The sequence below is a fragment of the Alligator mississippiensis genome, chromosome 2, assembly GCF_030867095.1.
Source record: "Alligator mississippiensis isolate rAllMis1 chromosome 2, rAllMis1, whole genome shotgun sequence".
Classification (NCBI taxonomy): domain Eukaryota; kingdom Metazoa; phylum Chordata; order Crocodylia; family Alligatoridae; genus Alligator; species Alligator mississippiensis.
The window spans coordinates 234,858,190-234,882,593 of NC_081825.1; the positions used below are offsets into that span (position 1 = coordinate 234,858,190).

Consider the following 24,404-nt stretch of genomic DNA (forward strand, 5'->3'; position numbering starts at 1 on the left):
TTTGTTGTTGTTGTGGCACGGACAAATACTTATCACATAACATTTCCATTCTTTCAATAGTTCCATAATAATATCTAGGAAAATCATCATTTTTTAAAAATATATATTTAAAAATAACAGATATCCTTAGTATAGTGATCTTCATTTTATTCCATTTTTAATTGAATAGCATCTGTTAATAATGACTGGGTATGGTGTGTTTAAGAATGGATTAACCTTTCATTTCTGGAGACCCCAAGATTTCCAAATTCAGTGTTTCCTAGGCTGTATATATCCATGTATATGCATATATTACTCCTGCTATTCTTTCTTGCAGTAGTAAGGCAGTTTTGGATTGTTGAGCCAATTATTATCTTTCTTGGGTTGATTCAATTAATGAGAAACGTCTGAACAGTCAAAAGGAGTCACAGGGCCTTATTTGGCTAAGGCAAGTTTCCATTTTGGTAGGCCTACATTTGGTGGATTTGGTAGAAAGTGGGGTGTGAGGATTGATTTCCCTGCCCCCACCCCCATCTGTACATGAAGCCGTTGAAGAAATGTTCTAAACCTAAATAGGTCAAATAGAACTAGACAGTTAGCTTGACCCCAGTTGTCTTCCTGCCTAGAGCAGGGGGGCTGGACCCAATGATCTGCAAGGTCCCTTCCATCCCCTAATAATCTATGAATCTAAATAAAATATCTGTACAGCAATATTGAAACTGCAGTATGTTATACTCCAATATTTAACATTAAATTGTTTTACGTCCAGCTAAGTGGCTTATTCCACAGATTCCAACTACAGTACTTACTACAGTTCTGCTGATTCTACAAATCCCAGCTGGTCCTTGACACTAGAAGTCAGAAACCTTTTTTTCAGGAGTAGGCCCAAATGACCGGGCTCAGGTCTGAGCCAGGCCAACAGCCGCTACTACCACTGCTTCTCCATGCCACCTGTCTATGGCATGTGCAAAGCTCCTTGCTGCTGAAGATCCCACTAGCTGGCTGTGCTGCAACACCAGTGAAATCTCCCACTGCCAAAACCCAAAAGGTCCAGGGGCAACTCCTATGGCTTTCCAGGCCATAAGTTGCCAACCCCGCTTTACATCATTACAAAAAGCTTCAGTTTTTCTCTGACATCTTTAACATTATAGTTGTATATTTAATACAAGATTTGACAGCACATTTGAAAATTTAAAATTTGTGGGCACCATAAAAAAATGAATTTAATTTCAAATTAAATGAGAGGAAAAATACTGTAGTGACTGCATTCATTTTCATATTTAATTTAATGAAACTTCTGAAGCTACCATAGTATCACCAGCCTGCTCCATTGAAGTATCTCAAAACGTGCACGTCTTCCCCCAGAATTTAGGTCAGAGTCATTATGCGGAGTATGCAGGACTTTGGTTCTACTTCATTTTATGTGAAAAGGATAGTCACCCAGACACTTTCTGTATCAATTCATTCTTAAGATCTCTTCTTCCCTCTATATTTCCTTGTCTGTTATGCAGATTAGTACCATATCCTGAATCCTCACCTTTTTCTGTACTGTCCCCACATCATAGAAAAATAATATAACCATCAATCAGGAAAAGGAAGGATGACAAAGAAAAATTATTGGGCTTTAGCTTCAGTTGTGCATTCCCATGTAAGGTGCCCTGATTCTCTGCAGTGATAACAGTTGACTTCACTCATCCTGCTGCAGTTGATGGCTACAAAGCCAGTTGCACCATACCTATAGCATTTTACTTCAGAAAACTAGGGCTGGAAGAGACCTTAGGAGGTCATCTAGTCCAGCACCCTTCTCAAGGCAGACTTCCCTATCTAAATCATCCTAGATAAGTGTCTGCCTAGCTTATTCCAAGCAAAGCTACGCAAATGACTCTCCCATATAACTACCAGGCACAATGACTGACAGATAAACTTACCAAAGGTAAAGTTGGGGGGACAGGGTCACTATCCATGCCCTACCATTGTAAGGGCAAGAAATAGTTTGTTAAGATATACTTGAGGTTCAAGGAAGAGAACCATGCCCCCTTCACCCTCTGCCCCACCCCACTACAAAGGAAGGCAAAAATCCACACAGTCCATGCCAAACTGTGGGATAAGTATGTTTTAGAGCTGTTTGGTTTTTGCCATGTAATTGCTTTTCAGAAAAATGTTTGTTGAGCAACCTAGATTTGCCTCGCACCATAATTTGAATATATCAGCAAAAAGTTTGATTAGCAGTTCATATCATGGTGAAACTTTCCATGATACCTGTACTCCTAAGTCATTTAGGTACTTCTGGAAATTCCTCAGAAGGCTAGAGAAGGAAATTAAGTGACAACAGCACTTTTATGCCTTTGATTGATCATGCATCTAATTTAGTGGTTCTCAACCTTTTTAGACGCAAGGTACCCCTTGTTAAACTCAAGGCACCCCTTTTTGAGAATGCCAGCTCTTAGCTTTGACTGATCTTCTGACTGCAGGAAAATAGTGGAGCAGTTCTTTTGTTGCAAAGAACTCAGGACAACCATAACTGAAAGACTGTTTTTGACACTATTTGAAATCTTTGGCGCATCGTGTAAATCTTGTAGATGTTTTGCACACCTGACTGCACTGATATTACTTGGCACCCTGCAACACAGTTAGAAGTATCTCACAGCACCCTGGTTAAAAACTACTAATCTAAGCTAAAAGTGTTCCATTTTTAACCTTAAAATTAATTAATGTCAGTAGTTCACTATAAGATCCTGACCAATGGTTATTCCATAGCCCGTATGAAAGAATTTGAGCTTTAGGTACAATTCCTAATGGGCAATTCTCCATAACCCAAAAACTGTTTCTGCAGTTGCTACTAATTGGTGTATGTACTAGTTGCCTCAGAAAATAGGCCAAGAACAAAATACGTTCTCAAGTCTGTAAGATCTCACAGATCAGTTTTGAGGTAATGCAGGAAAATTTATGCTGACACTTACTGTGTTTTAACAGTTGTGTGAATAAGTAGAGTTGTTGATCCAGCACTTTAAAATTTCTGGCATGAATTTTTTTCAAAAGACGGTAAGTAACTTGGGAGCAAAATTCCCGAAAGTTTTCAGTGGGACCTGTGATCCTCTAGTTGCTTAGGGACTATTGAAAATCTCACATTTAGTCAGAAAGTTCAGATTAGCCATGTGACGGGGGAAATATTGTTAAGCATCCCATTGCCACTCTTAATTTTTCACTCATTTCTGGTTAAGGAGTTATAATGTGATGTGTCTACTAATTGCAAAAGTTACATTTTAATGATAAAAGTATTCAAATTTGTCTTGTGTTCCTCCTTTTTGTCTATATAGTCCTCTCAAAACTCAGTGATAGTTTCTTTACCAATATTAATACGATCTTCATTTTTTCCTTGGCCTTAGCTTTATCAACCTTTCACTGTACATCATATGATTTCATAATTTAAAAGTGTAGGTACAAGAAAAGGTCTTCTGATTTTGTATGCTGACTTCATTTCTTAGTTGTTCCTTTTTGTTTTTCACCATAATCCTTTTTCCACAGAAGCGTATCTAAATGTGCCATCATTTTTTGCAGTTCTCTTTGCTTCCCAAGTGCAGAATTGAATATTTTATAAGTAATTGAACTACTTAAAGTAATTCTTCCCCTGTTCCTTTATGGATTAATAATTTTATTATTTTCAGATTTTATTCTGCCAGCTGTGGAACTGTAACTATTGTGTACTGTTTATTGGAGTCCGTTTATTGGCTCATTAAGGATTATATCATTTCCACGTTTGAAAGTTTTGATTTTAATATACTATAATCCAGATCAGAGCATTCATGAATGTAAATAAATGTCTGTGGTGTCTAGTGGTGGCTGAATAGTAAAAGAGGTTTTCCTAGAGTCCTTGTAAAGTGATTAAGATAAATTGGGTTGTCCTTGCTAGCTCTCCTGAAGTTCAGTTTGACTAGGACTGGGGCCTGTCCTTTTTTCATGTTAAGGTCTCATGCACGCTCTTCCCTGAGCTAGCCATCAGTATCCTCTGTAACTATCAGAACACGTAAGTCTTGCCAGTTTGGATCAGTTATTCTATTTCTCCTTTTCTGAAAATGAGTAGTGATTTCTAGCTGGCCCACTTTTTAGTTAAATATTTTTTGTGCCATCCTTGTTTAAGATGTTATGAAGCAGGGGCGCTCAGTACAAGAATGATTCCCTGTGTGCTGTATATGTTGTACATTATATGTGTTTAATGACCCCATGGAACTAAAAAGAAAAATTCAGTGGAAAAGCATTGTAAGTGCTACCGTCAGTTATTGTTGTGAATTTATGTAAGAAGTTACTTGCTGGTTTCATGTAAGTGCTCTTTTCTTCCTGTACAGGATTTAAACCTCATTAAAAATGTTGTCTACCTTTTATTTTGGGGATATTTCAACAGGTTTGGAATGACCCGTAGATCTCCTGCCTCCATTGACAGGCAAAGCACACAGACAGATACTGGGGGCAGCGGCAAATCCACACCCAGCTGGCAAAGGAGTGAAGATAGTATTGCTGACCAGATGGGTAGGTAATTAATTTTCCCAGCAAGCAAATGGTGTCAAGCACAAGGTGACTTTGGCAATACATTTCTCCGTGAAAAGAACCCTCTTAAGCACTGTATTTTCTGTGTCTTTTTAACCCTGGTTCATCAGAATGAATAATTACATCTTGGGTATAATGGTCTCTGCGGTCTGTGTCCTTGAGGTCTGTGAGTATTTGGTGAGGAGGAACTGAAGTAAATCTGCCATAATGCCCCCATTCTCTGGAACGCCCTGTCCTTAAGAAGAGGTTGGGTAGACATGCTCATTAGTTTGTCTTGCTGTTGAAGACTTGTGTGACCTCAACTGCTTTCCCTAGTGGCTTGGCTTAGTTTAATTTTCGCTTAGTTTGTCTAAAGTGCTTGTGATGCTCCCTTTCAAATGGTGCTATATAAATGCAAATTGATTGTTTGATCGTTGAAGCTGTAAAAATCCCATGTACAAAATGGAAAATATGCAGTTAAACTTTAAATAGCGAAATAAATCTATAGCTTTGTTAGAATCGCCTTCCGCCTGTGTATACATTTTCATTGCACTTGGCAATTAAGCTGTCAGCTGAGGAAATGTATTAACTACATAAAACAGCTGGGTACTGAGGATTTGCATTGTTAAGCCCTCATTTGGAGTTTCAGCACATAGACCTTTTCCATCTTTATGTGTTGCTGCTGTGCACTGAGGCAATGACTTGACACTAGTTGTTACCAATAAGTCTCTGACACTGATAGAAGTTTTATCTCAGCAACATGCAACCATTGGCATTGATCCAATATGAAAAGCTTAGTTAAGGCTGTTAGATTTTTCCCTACTTCCATTACCGTAGGTTAATAGGAATTGAGGGAATTTTAGACCCCAGAAACCTGAAGGTATTCTTGTTGGTCCATAGTTTTCCTTTCTCACCTGTAGTTTTTACTGCATGCCTTTTGCTACTAGTCCTAGGGGAATGTGTTAGACTTGAATATAGAATGAAGTATTCAGTAAATGCATTAGAAGCTTAGGAAGTGAAATGTGATTCTGAAGACATACTTTGTTCCAATAACTTCAGAGACTCAGTGAGCTGTGCCTTATTGAAGCCATCTGTCATTCCTCCCCCCCCATTCTTCCTTTAACACAAAAAACCTATGATTGTATGATCTGCAGCTCTCATTTTGTCAGAATACTTTTTAATGCATATATTTTTATACTGTTGTGATGGTAACGACACACGTAAAACAGATTTCTTGTTCAGTATTGCTTTTGCAGGTTTTCTGTTGTGCATTGATGCTGGTACTGAATAGAGCTACCAGCAAATTCTGCTGTGGAATGTTAGATGTCACAGTTCACAGCCTAAAAATAGGAAGGGAGCAAGAAATGTTGTGCCTGGTGGGGAAACTTGTTCCAAGGTTTGTCAAAGGCAGAGAGAGAGAATATAGGACTCTTTGTCCATCTCTTGAGTGGTATCACACTTGCAATTGTAAGCTATGTCCCTGAGTAGAAGCTGTAATGCCAGTTCTGGTGACTTTATGTAGCATTTTGGTTCACCACAAAATGAGCAAAGTCCCTTTGCTTTTAGAAAGAGAATATTACAATTTGTAAGTAGGGAGAGAACAAGACACAGCTCTTCTTGTCTCACCCTAGACTTCAGAGAATGCTTGTCCAGTTCCCACTGTCACCTCTTGTTTTCTCTTGCCAGAATAAGCAGTCAGGAGGCCCAGAAAGTTAATGATGTTGCAGTTCAAGACTGAGAGGGTGTAGTAAAAGAGGGAAATTTTGTCAGATTCCATCTGCACTTTGGCTAGTTCTCCTGTAAAGACCCGGATATTGGAAGTGTAAATTTCCCTTAAAAGTTGCCTTTAAAAAATACAGAATTTCCAGTATCCCCAGGAGAAGAAGTTCCATGTAAAAAATTACCACCAAGAGAGACCCTCTTAGGGACACTCAAGAAGTAGATACATATTTTTGGAGGACCTTGTATGAAAGTCAGCTAATACTCAGTAGCAGCAACCGAAGAAAGGGTAGCTTTTTATTTATTCATACATACTTATTTTATCTATTTAAACTGACCTAATAAAAGTCATTCTTAGGCCAAATAAAGGCACAAGGGGCAGGGGAAGGCACCGCATGGGTTTAACTTAATCCAGTGGTTCTCAAACTTTGTGCTACCGCACCCCCTAGTGCTGGATGGCAGTGGCGGGGGTCAGGGAGCTTGCACACGACAGCTGCTGCCATCATGTCCCACATCCCTGCGTCACCGTGGTAACTGCTGGGAAGTTTGCAGCCCCCTTTTAAGTTGCTCACGACCCCCTGGGGGATCATGACCCACCGTTTGAGAACCCCTGACTTAATCCATTTTAAAACTGATATTGTTTAATTGGTTCAATAAAAATAGCTTTCTTGTGTAGGCAAGGCCAAATATATGCTGTTTGCATGAAATCTAGACAAAGCCATTGGTTTGTATAGAAATATTGAAGTTTTAATAAATGATATAGCTTATTTAGTGTTTCAGACAATATGTTGTTCTCTTAAAAATAATTACCCGTGCTGAGTTTGAGAATTATGGTGGATATTTCTACCAGATAGGTTTAAAGCTCAGTGGAGAAACAAATGTATGCAGTTAAGCGATCACTGTAACTTTAACTGTTTTGCCTTCCTTACAGTAAAACCAAAAGAGGGTGGATCTCGAGATTTCTAATTGGTTGTCTTTAGTCAGTGTAAACATAGGGACACATTTGATATTCATTGTCATGGTGTGTAGATATCTAGTTTAATGTCCTGGTCAAAATCTCTTGGACCCACGGAACCTGGTCCTCCCCTGACAAAAGTAATTTGTGTGGTTTCACAGATTTTGATGAACCTATCCTGATTAGGAGTTTAAGGATTGACCCTGGGTTCCTCACATGGTGCCATTGTTGCACAAACGGCTAGTTTCATGCCCCTGGAGGCTTTTCCAATATACCTCAAGGAGAGAGTCACACACACTCAGGCCGGGTCCAGCTCGAGTTTATTGTTTGCAAACAGATTGACAAGGGAGTTCAATGCTCAAAGCTGAGTCGACCCCCTAGCCACGCCCGAAGTTACATTTTTATACCTCTCATGAACAAGATTCCATTCTGGCAATCTGTGATTGGCTACAGTTTTCTGCAAAGTTTAATACATGTGTAAACCTAAAACGGGCAAGTAACAAGGGTTGCAAAATTTATGTGCAAAGCAGGCAGTAACTAATCTTTGTGTTCCCACAGGAATCAGCCTTATCGCAAACCGAACATTTGTTCGGGCTGTTCCTTACTATGCTACTGATTATCTAATGCAGGAAGAAAGAAGAGAAAAAGAAACAATTTGCAGTTCTCAGCTGTGAGGCCTTTTGTGTAGTGAGATCATGAGACATTTTGCCACAATTCCCCCCTCAAGATGCTTTCTAACTCTAATCTTAATAGGTTTCAGCCAGTGCTAATTTTTGATAATGCACAAACATTTCTCGGTTGAAGACTGACTGACTTGTCCATTTTACGAGGGCTGTGTGACAGGGTAAAATACAGGGGAGCAAGCAAAGCACTGACATTAGCAGGTACAAGACGAGGAAAACTTTTAACCATCCAAAATTGGGGAGCCAGGATGTAAACCAATCAAAATTCCACCCATTCCATGTTTGGACGGGGACATGTGCGACCTTTTCCATTTTATCTGCTAAGGTTTTGATTACTTCACCATTATCGTCGATATTGACACAACAGTTTGACAAGTTCAGCTTTCTACATACCCCTCCTTCACTTGCAAGTAAATAATCAAAAGCTAAGCGATTTTGCAGTCGTACTGAGCCTTACTGAGGGTTGCAAGCTCGTTTTGAGAACAAGTATAACAGGTGGACATAACTTTTGGGTTCGATATACCTAAAAGGGACAAGAGTCCCAACAAATAGATTAGGGTCCACATCTTTGCAAGCGTAACTTCAAACCTCCAGCAGGTTCGCTTTTCCATTTGTTGGCTTTTTGTTCCCGGGTGTTATCAGCTTCCGGAGTGACCACACCCTGGGAGTTGGTGTCCTCCTGATGAAAAGTCTTCACCCTCAAGCAATGGGTCCACTTATCACTGTTTGATAAGCGAACAGCTGTGTGTGTAGTCAGCAGCACCTGGTAGGGTCCCTCCCACCTTTCCGCAAGAGGATCCTTTCTCCATTTTTGTACCAGGACCTGGTCACCCGGTTTAAAGTTGTGGATCGGCGCATCAAGCGGGAGACTCTGGAAAGGTGCAGCGAATCTGTGTAGGGAAGACAAAACAGATTGCAAGGCGATAACATGTTCCCAAATTTCAGATTTTCCCAAATCTATAGTAATCTGTTCCCTCTACCCCGCTGGTAAGACTCTGGGAGGCATACCAAACATTAATTCAAAAAGTGACAATTTAATCCCTCTACGTGGTGTGCTACGAATACGAGTTAAAGCCAGTGGGAGTGCCTGCGGCCATTTCAAATGAGTCTCAATACAGATTTTCGTTAACATCGCTTTCAGCGTTCTATTCATGCGCTCCACCTGACCTGAACTCTGGGGTCTCCATGGAGCTTCCATGTGATATCTAAAGCTTTGGACACTTCCTGTACTATTTTCCCCACAAAATCCTTTATCTGACTCAATAGACTCAGGCAACAGAAATCGGGGTATCATCTCGTGGAGTAGTACTCGTGTCACCGTGGATGCGGTAGCCGTTCTTGTGGGGTATGCTTCCACCCATCCAGTCAGTTGATCAACCAATACCAGCAGATAACGGTAATGACCGGATTTAGGAAGTTCAGCGAAGTCAATCTGCCAGGCTTGTCCAGGATAATGGGCCCACGGTCTTCCTCCCATGGGGGCTGGTGGTCTTGAGGATTTTGGGTTCACCTTTTGGCAGGTCGGGCACTGAGAGGCCACTCTCTGGGTGTCAAAATAGAGTCCTGGAGCCACTATCTGATGAACTAACAGATCTCCCATGGCAGTGCCCCCCATATGGGTGGAATAGTGTAACTGGTGAAGTACATCCCCTAAGATGCCTCGGGGTACTAATACCTTTCCTCCAGGTACGACCCACCATCCCTGAGGATTTTTGATGGCTTTGAGCTCTGCGGCTAGCTGATTTGATTTGGGGCCATATTGTATTTTACAGTCTTCTAAGCAAAAGGGCACCCCGTGGACCGAACCCTGAAACACTACCTCTCCTCCCATCTGTGCTGCCTCTTTGGCTGCCACGTCGGTCCTTGCGTTTCCCCTTTTCTAGCGCTCGTCTGCAGCCTTGCCATGGGCTTTTACGTGCACCACGGCCACTTCTTTTGGTAGCCGGAGGGCTTCCAATAGCATTACAATCTGTGGCCCATTTGCAATCTTTTGTCCAGAGGCCATGATAAACCCACGTTCTTTCCACAACAATCCATGGGCATGTACAGTAGCAAAAGCATATCGCGAATCTGTAAAGATGTTCACTCTTTTATCTTTACCTAATTCCAACGCGCGTGTCAGGGCAGTGAGCTCCGCTGCTTGTGCTGACCAATTTTCAGGGAGCTTTTCTTTCCACATAGTCTCAGTCAATGTTACCACAGCACAACCCGTATGCCGCACGCCATGTATTACACTACTTGAACCGTCTACGAAGAACTCCTCCTCTGGGTTCTCAAGTGGGTCATCTGCCAAGTCAGGACGAATCAGTACTGTCTGAGTCAATACCTCTAGACAATCATGGCACGGGGGTCCCGGTTCTGGCATCAGTGTGGCTGGGTTCAAAGCAGTGGTGTGCTTAAAGGTAAGGCCCAGATTAGATAGGAGAAAGATTTCATATCTGGATTGTCTGGAGGGGTTTAAAAATTTTCCTCCCTCTCCTCCAAGGATTTGGGGAACTCCATGTGGGGTATGTATTTCCATATCAGCTCCCATAACAATCTTTTGAGCCTCCTCCACAAGAGTAGCTGTGGCAGCGACAGCCCTCAAACATGCAGGCCACCCCTTCGCCACCGGGTCTAGGACCTTGGAGTAGTAGCCCACGGGCTTCCAAGTTGGGCCCACTGGTTGAGTTAAGACCCCTGAGGCCACCCCCTTATTCTCATGCACATACAGTCTATAAGACTTGCGCCCATTTGGAATCATCAACGCTGGGGGTCGCAAGAGGGCAGCTTTTAACAACTCAAATGCATGTTGGTTTTCCTTAGTCCATTTCCAATTTGTGAGACCCTCCTTTGTGAGGGATTCATATAGGGGTTTGTCTTTTCCCCCATAATCAGGAATCCAGTCTACAAAACCCGGTTAGGCCCAGGAAAGCTCACAGCTCTTTGGGGTTTTTGGGAGCGGGCATATCCTGTATTGCTTGAATTTGATCTCTACTCAGAGCCCGAACCCCCTCCTCAATTTCATAACCCAAAGAGGTGACCTTTGGCTGGCAAATTTGAGCCTTTTCCCGTGACACCTTATACCCTTTCTTTCCCAGGGTATTCAGCAAGGATTCTGTCGCTCTCTTTCCCATCTGCACATCAGGACTTGCTATTAATAAATCATCAACATACTGCAACAACGCCACCTCAGGGTGTCTCCCTTTCCAATGCTCCAGGTATTTTTGCAATGCTGTTCCAAAGATATGGGGGGATGAGACAAATCCCTGGGGTAACACTGTCCATAACAATTGAGTCTTATGATATGTGTCTGAGTCCTCCCGTTCAAAGGCAAACAATTTCTGACTATCTTCGTGTAGCGGAATAGAGAAGAAAGCATCTTTTAAAACACCTTGGCATCTGCTGGAACTTGAGTCAGAATGGTGTGGGGATTTGGAACCATAGGATGATCCACTAAAATCTTTTCTTTTTTTGTTTACAGCCTTCAGGTTTTATACCAACCTGAAGGAGGCGCCATCTGCCCATATACATGAATCAGCATTTTCTAAAATCTCAATTCCTTTGGCTTTTGACACAGTCTTGGCTGCCCGGAGGGCTGTTTAGTAATTTGTGCCCTGTTTTACTGACAGCCGCATTACAATCAGGTTTTCACGGAAGAAGATTTCAGCTTGCAGCTTTTTTTCTCATACGGGGGAGGTTTTTTCGAACGGCTTGCATCAGCTATCTCTTCCCGATCCGTTTGGTCTGTGTCCGGTGGCATTTTAGCCTCATCCCTGCGCCTTAACCCTTGAGTCAGATCTTCCCTCACTATCAGAATTAAAGAGGACCCGGGGCTTTCTCCCAGCGTCCTAGTTAATTTATGACAAGCCCGATGTGCTGTCGGATGAGGGCGCTTTGAGCAGTTTTTCCTCGAATACAACGTATGTTATCGGACGCAAAAATAGGATCCTTTACCAGACAAAATTCTAGCCGGCAGTAAGGTTTTAAACTGACCTGTATTTAATTAGTTTCAGATCCAGTCACCATGATTTTAAACACACAAAAAGACACAGGAAAGGCTTATTTAGGATGTCCGGGCTGCTCAGTGCCTTGCCTTGCAGACTTTACTGCCCAGACTCAAGGCCACTGACCTGACACCTGCTCATACAGTGGAAGGAGGGAGGGAAACACAAAAGGGATTCTTTTACTCCTGCCCTTGGCAGAAGATACTGGGACAATGGATTTGGAAAAGACAAAATCACTCAGACACCTGTCCACTGGGTCACGAGGTTCCAGCTGAGCCCCCTTGCGTTCGACACTACCTTATCAGGCAGAATCGGGGTGGCTAGACTCAGCTTTAGTCCCAGACCTGGTCAGTGGCTCATTTTTCTAAATACACAGACGCACATTCATTCAGTCAGACCTACCTCCTCCCCCACACCGCCTTAGCCAGATTCACATTGAAAGAACCAGCATCTGGCCACTCCAACTGACAGAGAGTAATCAATCTATCTTTTGACATTTCTACCCCATAATCCCCTTTGAACTTACTAAAGTTTCTTAGCGTGCATCCTAATGGGGTTGCGGAGTTTTCTTCTCGGGAGCTACCCGAACCCATTGTGTCAATCAAAATTCAGACCTATATGCTGAACACTAAAACAAAACAAAGTCCCCGGGGCTAATGTTCAGACTTATATACTGAACGTTCCAAAATTCCAAATTCCCCGAAAGACTACGCAACAAAGTCCCCAAAAGACTACCCAGATGACACAAGGCAAACGAATACTTACTCCGTCAACACCCTGGCGCCGTCTCTTTGGACCCACTTAGCCTGGTTGACTCATTTAAGGGAGAGCCTTTAACCTCCCGGGTGTCCTGACTCACGGTTCCAGTGCCGTGGCAGACTCCAAAAGCGGTCTGGTGACCACTTCACGGACACCTTTTCCAGTCTTGTCGTCCGACCCCGGGGTGGTCCAAGGGCTTCTCCTGGCTGGCTCGCCAAATTGTTGTACAAACGGCTAGTTTCATGCCCCTGGAGGCTTTTCCAATATACCTCAAGGATAGAGTCACACACACTCAGGCCGGGTCTAACTCGAGTTTATTGTTTGCAAACAGATCGACAAGGGAGTTCAATGCTCAAAGCTGAGTCGACCCCTAGCCACGCCCAAAGTTACATTTTTATACCTCTCATGAACAAGATTCCATTGTGGCAATCTGTGATTGGCTACAGTTTTCTGCAAAGTTTAATACATGCGTAATCCTAAAACAGGCAAGTAACAAGGGTTGCAAAATTTATGTGCAAAGCAGGCAGTAACTAATCTTTGTGTTCCCACAGGAATCAGCCTTATCACAAACCGAACATTTGTTCGGACTGTTCCTTATTATGCTACTGATTATCTAATGCAGGAAGAAAGAAGAGAAAAAGAAACAATTTGCAGTTCTCAGCTGTGAGGCCTTTTGTGTAGTGAGATCATGAGACATTTTTGCCACACATGTACTGAGACATCGTGCATTTTGAAATAAATGTATTACCAAATGTCCTAAGTTGATGGCTAATGATAGCAGTGAGGAGTATCAAAAGAGAAGATCTTATTCAAGTTATCTTAATTTGTCACACTGCATCTGTCATAACTGCAGTGTTGTACTGTCTTGCAGAACCAACATGCCATCTCCCAGCAGTATCAAAAGTGCTGCCATCCTTCAGAGAGAGCCCCAGTGGAAGACTAATGAGGCAAGATCCTGTGGTTCACTTGTCTCCAAATAAGCAGGGTCAAGTAAGTTACCTTTTTTAAAAATACTGCTTCTGCTATGGCTGCAAAGACGTGCATGATGTCCAAGAGCAAGGGAGCTTTCAGATGCATATATTACCTCATTAAAATATGGAGGAGGCAGTAGAGTAGATCTGCTGGCTCCTCTGTATTCCTGGAGCTAAGCACAACTTAATGTCAAAGTTTTTAGTAGAGCATTCTGCTGCCAGTTGAACAGCAGGCTTTTCATGTGTAATTTGGTGATAATCAGGGAAATTGTGGGAAATATGATTACTTCAGAAGTTTCCTTTACTCGTTTTCTGCAGGGACTAGGAAGGAATCATTTTTTTCCTCTTCTCATGAATGCCAGCATCTCTTGGTTTGGTTTCCCCCGACCTCCTTCCCCTGAAGCACTGGATATTAACCAGAGCTAGAGCTGGGGGATTTATTACTGGAGTGAACTGTTGCTCTTGCCCCTACTTAGAAAACTTAAAAGGTTCCTAAATAGTGGGTCTTGCTGTTCTACTCCAGGTCATACAAGTAGCGAAATGAGGGGTCAGGGAGGAATTCTTCCCCTAGGCAGGGTTGGCAAGATCTCTCCAGGGGTTTGCCTTCATATATTAAGCGCTTATTAGGTACTGATCTTCTTAGCATACCATATTTACTTGAGTCCAAGACAAGATTTTTTTCTCCCCATTTAACATGGGGAAGCCCCTCATCTTGGATTCAAGTACAAGGTAGCAGGGAGGCTGGTGGCTGCTGGAGCTCTGACTTTGAGCCTGACATGGGGTTGGAGCTGTAGTTGCAGCCACTACCTGTCCCCACCGCAATATCTGCCCCCTTGCTTGCTTTTTCCCCTGCCCCACTGCCACCTCTGCCTCCTTTCCACTCCCACTCCCTGCTTCACCGCTATAACTTACCCTCCAGCTCCAGCCCCACTCTAGACCCAGCCTAGAAATGCAACAGTAACAGCTGTTGTCTGGCCAGGCTGGAGCTGGAGCAACCACATGATCTGTGCCCCAGGCTTGAGCGGGGCCAGAGCCATGCTGGAGCCAAAGGATGTAAGCAGCTGTGACAGGGGGAGGCCACAGGAGCAGTGGCTGCTATGGCAGTTTTGTGGATTCCAAATTGATTTGTGTAAATCTGTTGTCTGCCAGTGCAGGAGACTGGACTCATTGGCCCAGGAGGCCCCTTCCAGTCGTATGCTTCTGTAAAACACTATAGCTCTTTCCAGACCCCACAGCACAAGGCTCTAAGACCTTACCAACAGTCTTCAGACAGCAAAAGATTAGAAGATTGCTCTAGCAGTCCATGCACATAATCTGAAATATAACTAGCACCTTCCTAGCCTTGACTTGAATTTTGATTTTCCTTTCTTTAGCTAGTCCTTTATTTTTTATTTACTTTGTGATTGTATCTTTTTCACCAATTGGAAAGGCTCTTCTGCAGTCTCTACTTGGAGCACTTCACTTTTCAATGTCGACTTCTTATTTTTATCCACATACTTTAATCACATAGTTTCTAGGGTCGGGAGGTACCTGAACAGATCATCAAGTCTGACCACCCTGCCCTGGGCAGAAACGAGTGCTGGGATCATAATACCCCAGCCAGATATCTATCCAACCTCCTCTTAAAGACCCCCAAGGTAAGGGAGAGCACCACCTCCCTTGGGAGCCCATTCCAGAGGCTGTCAGCCCTAACCATAAAGTAATGCCTCCTGATATCAAGCCTGAAACTGCTCTCAATCAATTTGTGACCATTATTCCTTGTTATCCCAGGTGGTGCCCAGGGGAACAGAGCCTTACTTATTTTCTGTGAGTCCCCCCTGGTGAGTTTATAGATGGCCACCAGATCTCCTCTCAGTCTTCTCTTGTGGAGGCTGAATAGATTCAGGCCCTTTAGTCTATCTTTGTAGGGCCTGGCCTGCTGCCCCCTGACCATGCAGGGGGTCCTCCTCTGGACTCTCTCAAGGTTAGCCGCATCCCTCTTGAAGTGCGGCACCCAGAACTGGACACAGTACTCCAGTTGCGGCCTGACCAGTGCCGCATAGAGTGGAAGGATCACCTCCCTGGACCTGCTTGTGATGCCTTGGTAGATGCATGACAAGGTGCGGTTAGCCTTACTGACTGCTTCCTTGCATTGGTGGCTCATGTCCATCCTGGAGTCAGCAATGACTCCAAGATCCCGTACAGCCACTGTGTTGTTGACAAGGGTGTTCCCCAGCCTTATAGGTATGTTGCAGGTTCCTTCTCCCTAGATGCAGTTCCTTGCACTTGTCTGCATTGAATTCCTTTCTATTCTCATCTGCCCACCTCTGTAACCTAGCTGGACTCTGTCCCTCCCCTCCAGTGTGCCCACTTCTCCCCATGTCTTTGTCATCAGCGACACATCTTTGTGTCATCATGGATAAGAACACTCCATTTTTCTGACCCAGTAGTAATAAATAGGGACATCTTTCCTTTTTCTGCTCTGAAGCTTCTTTTCTTGCAGTGTTGACTTTTGAACTAAAACAAAAGACACATCAGTGCTCATTTGCACAGAAGACTGCTGCTGAGGAAGCAGTGTCTCAGGACAAGGGGATCAGATTAGTTAAAGATACAAAATTTTTAGAATCATAGAAAAAGAACTGAGAGAGACCTCCACAAGTCAACCCTCTACTCAAGGCAGAATCATCACTATCCAACCTATACTAAAAAAAGTCCATTAATGAAGATTCTGCAACCTCTTCCAGTCTTTCACCCCCTCATAATGAGAAGTTTCTTCCTAGTATCCAAATCTTCCTTGTTGCAATTTAAGGCCGTTACTTCTCCCTGTGAACAGAGTGGATAGTTGATCACCATCATCTTTATAACAATCTTTTTTTGTGTTTGAGGACATGATAATTTCCCTCCTTAGTTTTCTCTTCTTCATGGCCAGTAATTTCAGTCTTCTCCTTTATGTAATTTTTCTAGACTTCTCACTTTTTGTTGCTTTCCTCCACTCTTTCCAATTTGTCCACAAGTTTCTTGAAGGGTTGAGCCTAGAACTGTTCACAGTAGTTCAGCTAAGCCCTTCTTGGTGCTGAATAAAGTAGGAGAATCACTTCCCATGTCTTGCCTGTAATATTCCCATTAATACATCCCAATGTACTATTAGAATCTGTCTGCCGTAAATGCTATGTTATTGGCTCATTCAGCTTACAGTCCATTGTAACCCCAAGTCAGTGGCCTATTCACCCCATATCAAATTTTTGGATAAGTAATCAGTTCAATTAATACAAGCCTCAGCAATGGATTGACAGGTTCACAAGTTCTAAAAAAGGAAGTCATAAATCTGGAAATCTGCAGTGTCTTTAATTTTAAATCCTACTGAAGTGATGGGCCCTTTTCCAGTGTTCTGAAGTTACAGTTATGTACCATAACCTTAAATATGAATGATCATTTTTTCTGAGCATAATACAAATGAGAGCATTTTAAAGCAAATGGTTTAAAATAGTTTGGAACAATTACAAGTAAACTGGACTTTCACTAGTAAATTAAGCGATGGCTGCCCAAACTTGTGCCCAGCCTGTCAAAACTCAGGTGTTAAACTGAGCACCTGAATTACACTGAAGTGAAATCTTAGAATTTCTGAGTTAAGTCTCCTCAACAGCTTGTAAAAGGAGAGCTCTTCATGCCATGGTATGCCCCCTTTGTCATTTCTCCATCCCGGTAACCTATAAACATTTTTTTTGTAGTCTGACAGCCACTACTCCAGCCACTCCAGTAGCAATACTCTCTCTAGCAATGCCTCCAGTGTGCATAGTGAGGAGAAGTGGTATGACAGCGGAGAGCGTATGGATTCAGAACTGAACAGCTACAACTACCTTCAAGGAACATCCGCAGATAGTGGCATAGACACCACTTCGTACGGCCCCAGTCATGGCAGCACAGCCTCTCTGGGAACCTTAACAACATCTCCTCGATCAGGGTTGACAAAGGAGAAAGTGGCACCACTGTGGCACAGCTCCAGTGAAGTAGTCTCCATTGCAGACAGGACTTTAGAAAAAGAGAGCCATATTGTAGACCGAAAGACAGAGTCTTCGCTAAGCCTGGATATTCACACCAAGAGTCAACCAGCCTCCAATCCATTAACAAGAGAGAACAGTGCTTATAGTCTAAGTGATGCTGTTTCACACACAAGGTAATTTTCTCTTGCATTGATTGATTGCCCCTTCCACCTTTTTTTCCTCTCTTTGATATAACAGAGGTGAGAAGTGGGTGTTAAGGGAAAACCAAGTACACATTAAAAATGGAAACTATATTTGTTCTTTGTACCTCCTGCTGGTGAGTTGCTGTTATGCTATAGACTAACAACATTTGTGCCAACAGGAGAAGCTATTCCATTATCAAAGATGCTACGAGTTTTATAGTGTGATATGTGTATAGGGAACATATTGCAAGTCTTACTGTTCAAATCATTGTTAACAATGGGATCAATAAAATTAATGCCTAGTTTGATTTGGGAATATTTTGGTTTTGTTCTTTCATGGAGAAGTTTAGTCTCATCTCTGCATTTTTTTCCCCACAGTCTTTTTGTTTAGAACATTGCTGGGAAGCAGTGTGATCTAATGTATAAGCAAAGGATTTTGAGGAGGGACATCTAGATTCTAGTACCTAGTCTGCTGCTGACCTTGACATGACAGTTGCTTTACCTCTTTGCTTCACTTCCTCTATTTGTAAAATTGAAATAATGAATATATGTACAAAAGTGATTTGAACTCCTTAGTTGAGGTGCCTACTTTCCAAATTTATCATAAAAAATAGAGGTGAAAGAGACTCTAGATCCTCTAGCTTGCATCCCAGGAATGCTAAATATAATCTTTTTTTAAATTCTGTTGATCATTTTAAAATGAAAAATACCTGTACAGTATTAAGAAAGTGAAATATTAAAGGAAAAACATTTATCATAATCATAACCTAGTCCACTATGCAGATTTGGCACCATCTCCTCCTCTTCCAGATGTATATGTGAATGGAAATGTCTGTGGCTGTGCTTTCCACTGAACTCACTGCTGTCAGTGCACTTGAAGGATGCTCTGAGCAAGTTACCAGATTGGGCTCTTCAGAGGGCTGAGATGCAAGGGCACACATAGTTTGTGGATCCTGAGCAGCCAGAAGGGGGTAGGGGAGAGAGATTCAGCTCAGCCATGATGGTCAGATGAGGATTGCTCACATGCATTTACAAAATGTCAATTGATGCTCCTCTACTGCAATTTTTAAGGCAAATATAGTTTTGTGAGTTTCCTCTTGACATTTATTAGAGATTACTGAGCACTCTGCTGTACTGCTCATAATGGTCTTCTGTTGGGAAAAGCAGGCTTGGTCTTATAGAAATGTCTTAACATTGAAATATTTGCCACCTTGAACATGGGGATCTTGTACAAGAACCTTTGACTGCAGAAGAGTTGTCAGCAGCTTTTTTGTTGAGAGGGAGCTTCTTAAAAGGGAAGAAAAAGGCCGAGTATATCTGAAGGAACATTTAAGAACAAAACACTAAAGGGAGAAAATATTCCTAATGGTAATTATGCGTTTGTAGATTTGAGGTTCTAGCTTTCTCTCCTCTGTGCAGGGAATAGCACTGACTCATTTGTAGGAATAAAGACAGTCAGAGGAAAAAGAAAAGAAATGTGATAACATCAACTAGAGCGCTATATACAGACTAGTACACTTGATTGTAGGCATAGCCTATCAAATTGTCTCATTAATTATTAATTGTACAATAGCAGTATGTCTCACAACACGGCATTTTCTCTGTAGTTTATTTGGTTTAACCCACCTCCTATTTCACTAGTTGCACTAAAATAGTTGTTCTAAATGTATTTTTTTCAGAATGTTGTTGAACTTTCTTGATAAAGGTACTCTTGTTTATAGTAAATACAACAGTCTTAGTTTGCTTTATTGAAAAGAAATAAAAAATACGGCTCTTTACAAAGAGCAGTATTGTATAGCAAGTTCTTAAACAGAATTTGGAGACCCTAATTGGGAAATTATAGTACCTTGTAAAATTAATGCATAATATTTGGTCTATCAGCCGGGGGGGGGGGAGACAATGCTACCTCATATTCTTTCATTAATTTTTAATTTTTTTTGTAATATTCAAAAAATATATTCAGTTCCTTGAAACCAGGAACATTAATATTTCCTTCCCAGAAAGGCTGTACTTGTACTTTGACATAACAAAATGTCAGGGTTACTGACAGGTAAGGAAGAAGAGAGGAAAGTCAAGAGTGACTGATTTTTAAAAATGCAGTTAAGAAATAAAGCAGGTACACATCTTATTTGTTCTGTTTCTATAGCACTTCCCTCCCCCAACCTTTAATTTGTTATCCCATTGTCTTCACATTTTACAGGCTTTTGCCTGCTGACCTCAAAGTGCCTGTCTCAAGATCTATAGAAGCAATTGTTCTGAGCTAGAAGAAAAGGAATTTAATGACAAAAGGAACAGAGATGGAGAAAATAAAATAACTGTAAATTAGAGTGTTTGTGTCTTCAAACGACAGGAACAATAATTAGTGTGCAGATCAGTTGACAGTGCATAAAGGAGCTTGTACCTGAGAATTGGTGACAAAATCTAAATTATAGTGATTAACTTTTGCAGCAGTGTTTCTGACTAGATTTTATTTTCTGTCTCCACCTCCCTACCCAAAATCTTTATTAATGATTGTGCAGGTTTCTCATTGCATCCTTGGAGAATTGCATTATGTAGGGTGGTAATTACACAGAATCATTAGATCTGAATGTCATTAGCTGAAACCATATGCGTTGATCTCTTGAATTTCCTTGAATAAAAAAGGAGCATATTAATCATGTCAAACTTTCATGTGCTTCTTAGCTTGATGGTCTCTTAGGGTCCTTTCTGTCAAAACTAAAATCATAATTGCTAGTATTGCCAACCCCGAATGGTATTAAACTATTTTTTAATATTTTTTTTTTTATTGGAAAATAGTTTTAATAGTTCATCTAGGATTCTTCTTCGGGTACTGCAGAGAGAAGGCAGATAGGATCTACTGTATGTTTTTTTTTTTGATACTCTTGTGCTCAGTATAAAAACAATTCATTTTCAGCTCAAGGTCTGGACACAGTTCCATTTAGAGATGATTGGAACTACTTCAAGTGCTTCCCAGGGATTGAATGTGCTGCCTCCATGATGCTTTTTTCCCCCCATCTGTTGGCTCAGACCTATTTCCTTTAAACTTTGGTCCCATTCAACAGGCAAGCTACTTGCCTTGTGCAGAGCCCCATTGTCTTCGTTGTGCCAACTTGCAAAATGGGAAGTTTGGTCTCCTCTGTGTCAACAATACAATATGCTGCCAGTAAAGCACCAGGCCAGCCCTAAGAGTGTTCACATTATATTAGTGAGCACCGCAAAACTTATTCAAAATGTATTTACAAGTCCCTATAGGAGACTGCAATTTAAAAAATAATGGACAGCAAAAAATAAAAATAAAGCACTTCTCTTGTTCCTTTGCCACCTACTGCTGCTTGCATAATTAATGTGTTCTTGGCTGTTTAGATCTTGTTTAATCTGTTTAACTTGTGTTGTTTAACCTTGTTCTCTTCAGAGAAACACCTGCATAGTAATAGGTAGAAATAAACACACTGAATGTAGCTAGAAATTATTTATAAGCCTTCCCTTTGCTCTTCACTAATACCATTGTCTTTATATTTTTTTTAGTAACACTAAAGAATTCTCAAAAATGGTGGGAATATTAATTTTACTACAGAAAAGGAAAAACATCTACTCTGGAATTACATACCCATTCTGAATTATAAAACATTTAATAACAAAACAGCCCTTTAAAATGTCTTTAAATATATGCAGCTTCTCATGGTTTCACTTGACAATGACGATGCCCCTCACAAATGTACTTAGTTTGCTCAGTGTCCCAGGGACAACGGGACTAGAGGGAGCCCCCGGCCCAGGGCCAGGGGAAACACTTACATATGCTCTGCAGGAGAGGGGAGCAGCGGTGGTGTGCAGGCCGGGGAACCACCCGCACGGCTTGTTAGCCGCGCTTTCATACGGCTGAGGCGGAGCGACGTCAGCGAGAGGCGCCGCTCAGCAGAAATAAAAAGGCAGCCCTGAGGAGAGAGGGGCGCGCGGCGGGAGGACACGGAGCCCGGGAGGAAGCCCGGGAGTGGAACCGGGCCCCCGCAAGGGGCTTTGACCGTGGGCCGAACAGGCTGCAGCCGTGCCGGGAGCAACGGAGGCAGGGAGAGCTGCGCCGCCGGAGAAGAGCGGCGAAACTGACGAGGGAGCCAGCAGAAGCCCCGAGGAGGAGCCCAGAGAGAGGGCCAGCTGGATCCACCGGTGAAGTAACGGGGGACGAGCTGGCAGAGGCTCCGGGGAGCCGGCGGGAGACTCCGGTGAAGGAACCGGATTGGAGCCGGCGGGAGACTCCGGTGAAGGAACCGGATTGGAGCCGGCGGGAGACTCCGGTGAAGGAACCGGATTGGAGCCGGCGGGAGACTCCGGTGAAGGAACCGGATTGGAGCCGGCGGGAGACTCCGGTGAAGGAACCGGATTGGAGCCGGCGGGAGACTCCGGTGAAGGAACCGGATTGGAGCCGGCGGGAGACTCCGGTGAAGGAACCGGATTGGAGCCGGCGGGAGACTCCGGTGAAGGAACCGGATTGGAGCCGGCGGGAGACTCCGGTGAAGGAACCGGATTGGAGCCGGCGGGAGACTCCGGTGAAGGAACCGGATTGGAGCCGGCGGGAGACTCCGGTGAAGGAACCAGGGAAGACCGGGCAGAGGCCCCGGCAGGGTGTCGGGGAAGAGAGCCACAAAGGGCGGAGAGGGCCCTCGACGCCCAGTCCTCGCTCGGGGACGAGGGACGGAAGGTCCACGACCAAAGGTGGCGTTGGCCAGGGTGTAGGGGAGGTCGGAGCCCCGTGTGAGCCCGCCCAGGGGCGCTTCGGCGCTGGAGGCCGCAGCAAGGGGGACACCCCTGCGGCAGGCCCAGCCACGACCGCGGTCAGCGAGTTCCAGGGACTCCCCAGCGAGAGCAGGGCAGGCCAGGTCAGCCGCCCGTGCAAGTTGCCCGGGAGCACCTCCTGGAGCAGAGGCGGGCACACTCAGCATGAATAGAAATGTCTCTCTAAAAAAGAAGAAAACCTGTGTTTGTTAATGGAACCTACTTCTCTTTCACTTCCATTTCTCTGCTTTCTCAATAAAAGTGTTTCTGCAAGGCACAAGAGGACAACATTTGTGATCTGCATTTCCATGTGGACTACACCTTTAAAACGCAGGCTGTTCTTGTACACAAAGTCCTTTACCTCCCACCAGTCAGTCAGACACTTGCTGGCATATAGTGGGAAGAAATGATGGTCAGCTGAATCCAAGGACCTGAGTAGACTTATTTAAAAAAAATATAAAACCAAAAAAAGCTTTTGATCAGGCATGCAACTGGAAATGAGGAATTTGGATTTTTTCACACAAATTTGTATCCTTGGGCAAGTTGCTCAATACTACTTTGCCTTGATTTCAATATCTGTAGAATAGGAATAACAATATTGTCTTTTGCAAAGACCTTGGAAATTTACACATGGGTGAGATATTACATAAAGTATCTCATCATTAGTATGAACTTGATGGACAGTCAGTGACCATCATTGATGCTTTGAATACCTTCCATAATTGTTTCAGAAGCAAATTAAAACATTTGCTCATATCTTTCTCAATCAAGAGATGACAGGATCATAGGAGAATTGCTGTTAGGCCAAATATGGTCAGGTCATTCAACTATAGTTAATTCAGCCATCCAGCTAGTTTTTATTTTGCAATCAGATGCTACTCTATACCTGATGGCCATTTGTTTCAAATGCTAGACCTACTTGTCCCTGAAGCACTTGATGTAGAGAAGAAAAATGCACATACGCAGTGTTATAGATTGTGAAGTCCTTAAAACATATTAAGATATTCTAGCACAGCATATATGCCCAACATTTTCTGTATTTGTAGTTAAAAATGATTGCCAGTTTTTTTAAAGAAAATCATTATGTAGTCTTAAAGTCTTATGTTCCTGTTTACGCCAAGAAAAAAAATGTCATATCAACAAATAAATAAGTAAATAAAAAGCTGAGACAAGGATTTTTGTGGGTGATATCTTTTATTGGACCAACTGTCTTTGAAAATCTAATCTAACCATGCAGTTGGTCCAATAAAAGATATCACCCACAAAAATCCTTGCCTCTTGCATATTTCCTGGACCATCATGACTACAAAATCACTGCAACACTACTATAAAAATATGAACTAATTCCCTTAGGGATTTCCTCCTATCCTGCAAACAAATTGGACTCAGTCATTCTGTGTCTTCTCATGCTTTATCTAGTCGGTTATGTATGGATGATATTAAAAGGAAGGGAAAAAAACTCTTTCTAATTAATGCCTAGTTTGACACAATAATTAATATACCTTCCTTATAGATAGGGCTCCCACAAGAGGTTCTAGATTATTTCAATACATTGGCATTTATTCCATTAGGAATAAATTAATAAAATTGCTCTTACCAATCTGCCATTTACATTGGATGATAGGAAGAAGGAAATTGTATATATTAACCAGCCTCTCTCTCTGCTTCCCAATGTTGCTTGCTTTCCCCTGAAACTTTTTTGGAAAGTCTAAATGAGACTGTCACGGCGGGGTCCTCACGGAGGGCTGTGATCGCCTTAAGGTCCCTCGCTCCGTGTCAGGCCGGCCCAAGACACCCTCTAATTCTCGTCCGCCACGTCTTGTTGGTCAATATAATGTTGGGAGGCTGCCTTGTGTCTTCCCTGGGCACGGCTACTCGGGACCTCTGTCCCCGTGGTTCTTC

At 42.7% G+C, this 24,404-nt stretch overlaps 1 protein-coding gene across 5 annotated transcripts in view; it reads left to right on the top strand.

Annotated features, from left to right (window-relative positions):
- Positions 1–24,404, top strand: part of SIPA1L1 (signal induced proliferation associated 1 like 1) — a 454,573-nt gene that overhangs the window by 410,754 nt on the left and 19,415 nt on the right. For 4 of the 5 annotated variants that reach the window (XM_059722914.1, XM_059722916.1, XM_059722917.1 and 1 more), the window contains 4 exons: positions 4,379–4,503; positions 10,938–11,057; positions 13,474–13,592; positions 17,281–17,726. In XM_059722914.1, the coding sequence (XP_059578897.1) occupies positions 4,379–4,503; positions 10,938–11,057; positions 13,474–13,592; positions 17,281–17,726 (810 nt within the window). The remainder of the gene's footprint in view (positions 1–4,378; positions 4,504–10,937; positions 11,058–13,473; positions 13,593–17,280; positions 17,727–24,404) is intronic. The other variant, XM_014602339.3, reaches the window with a different exon arrangement.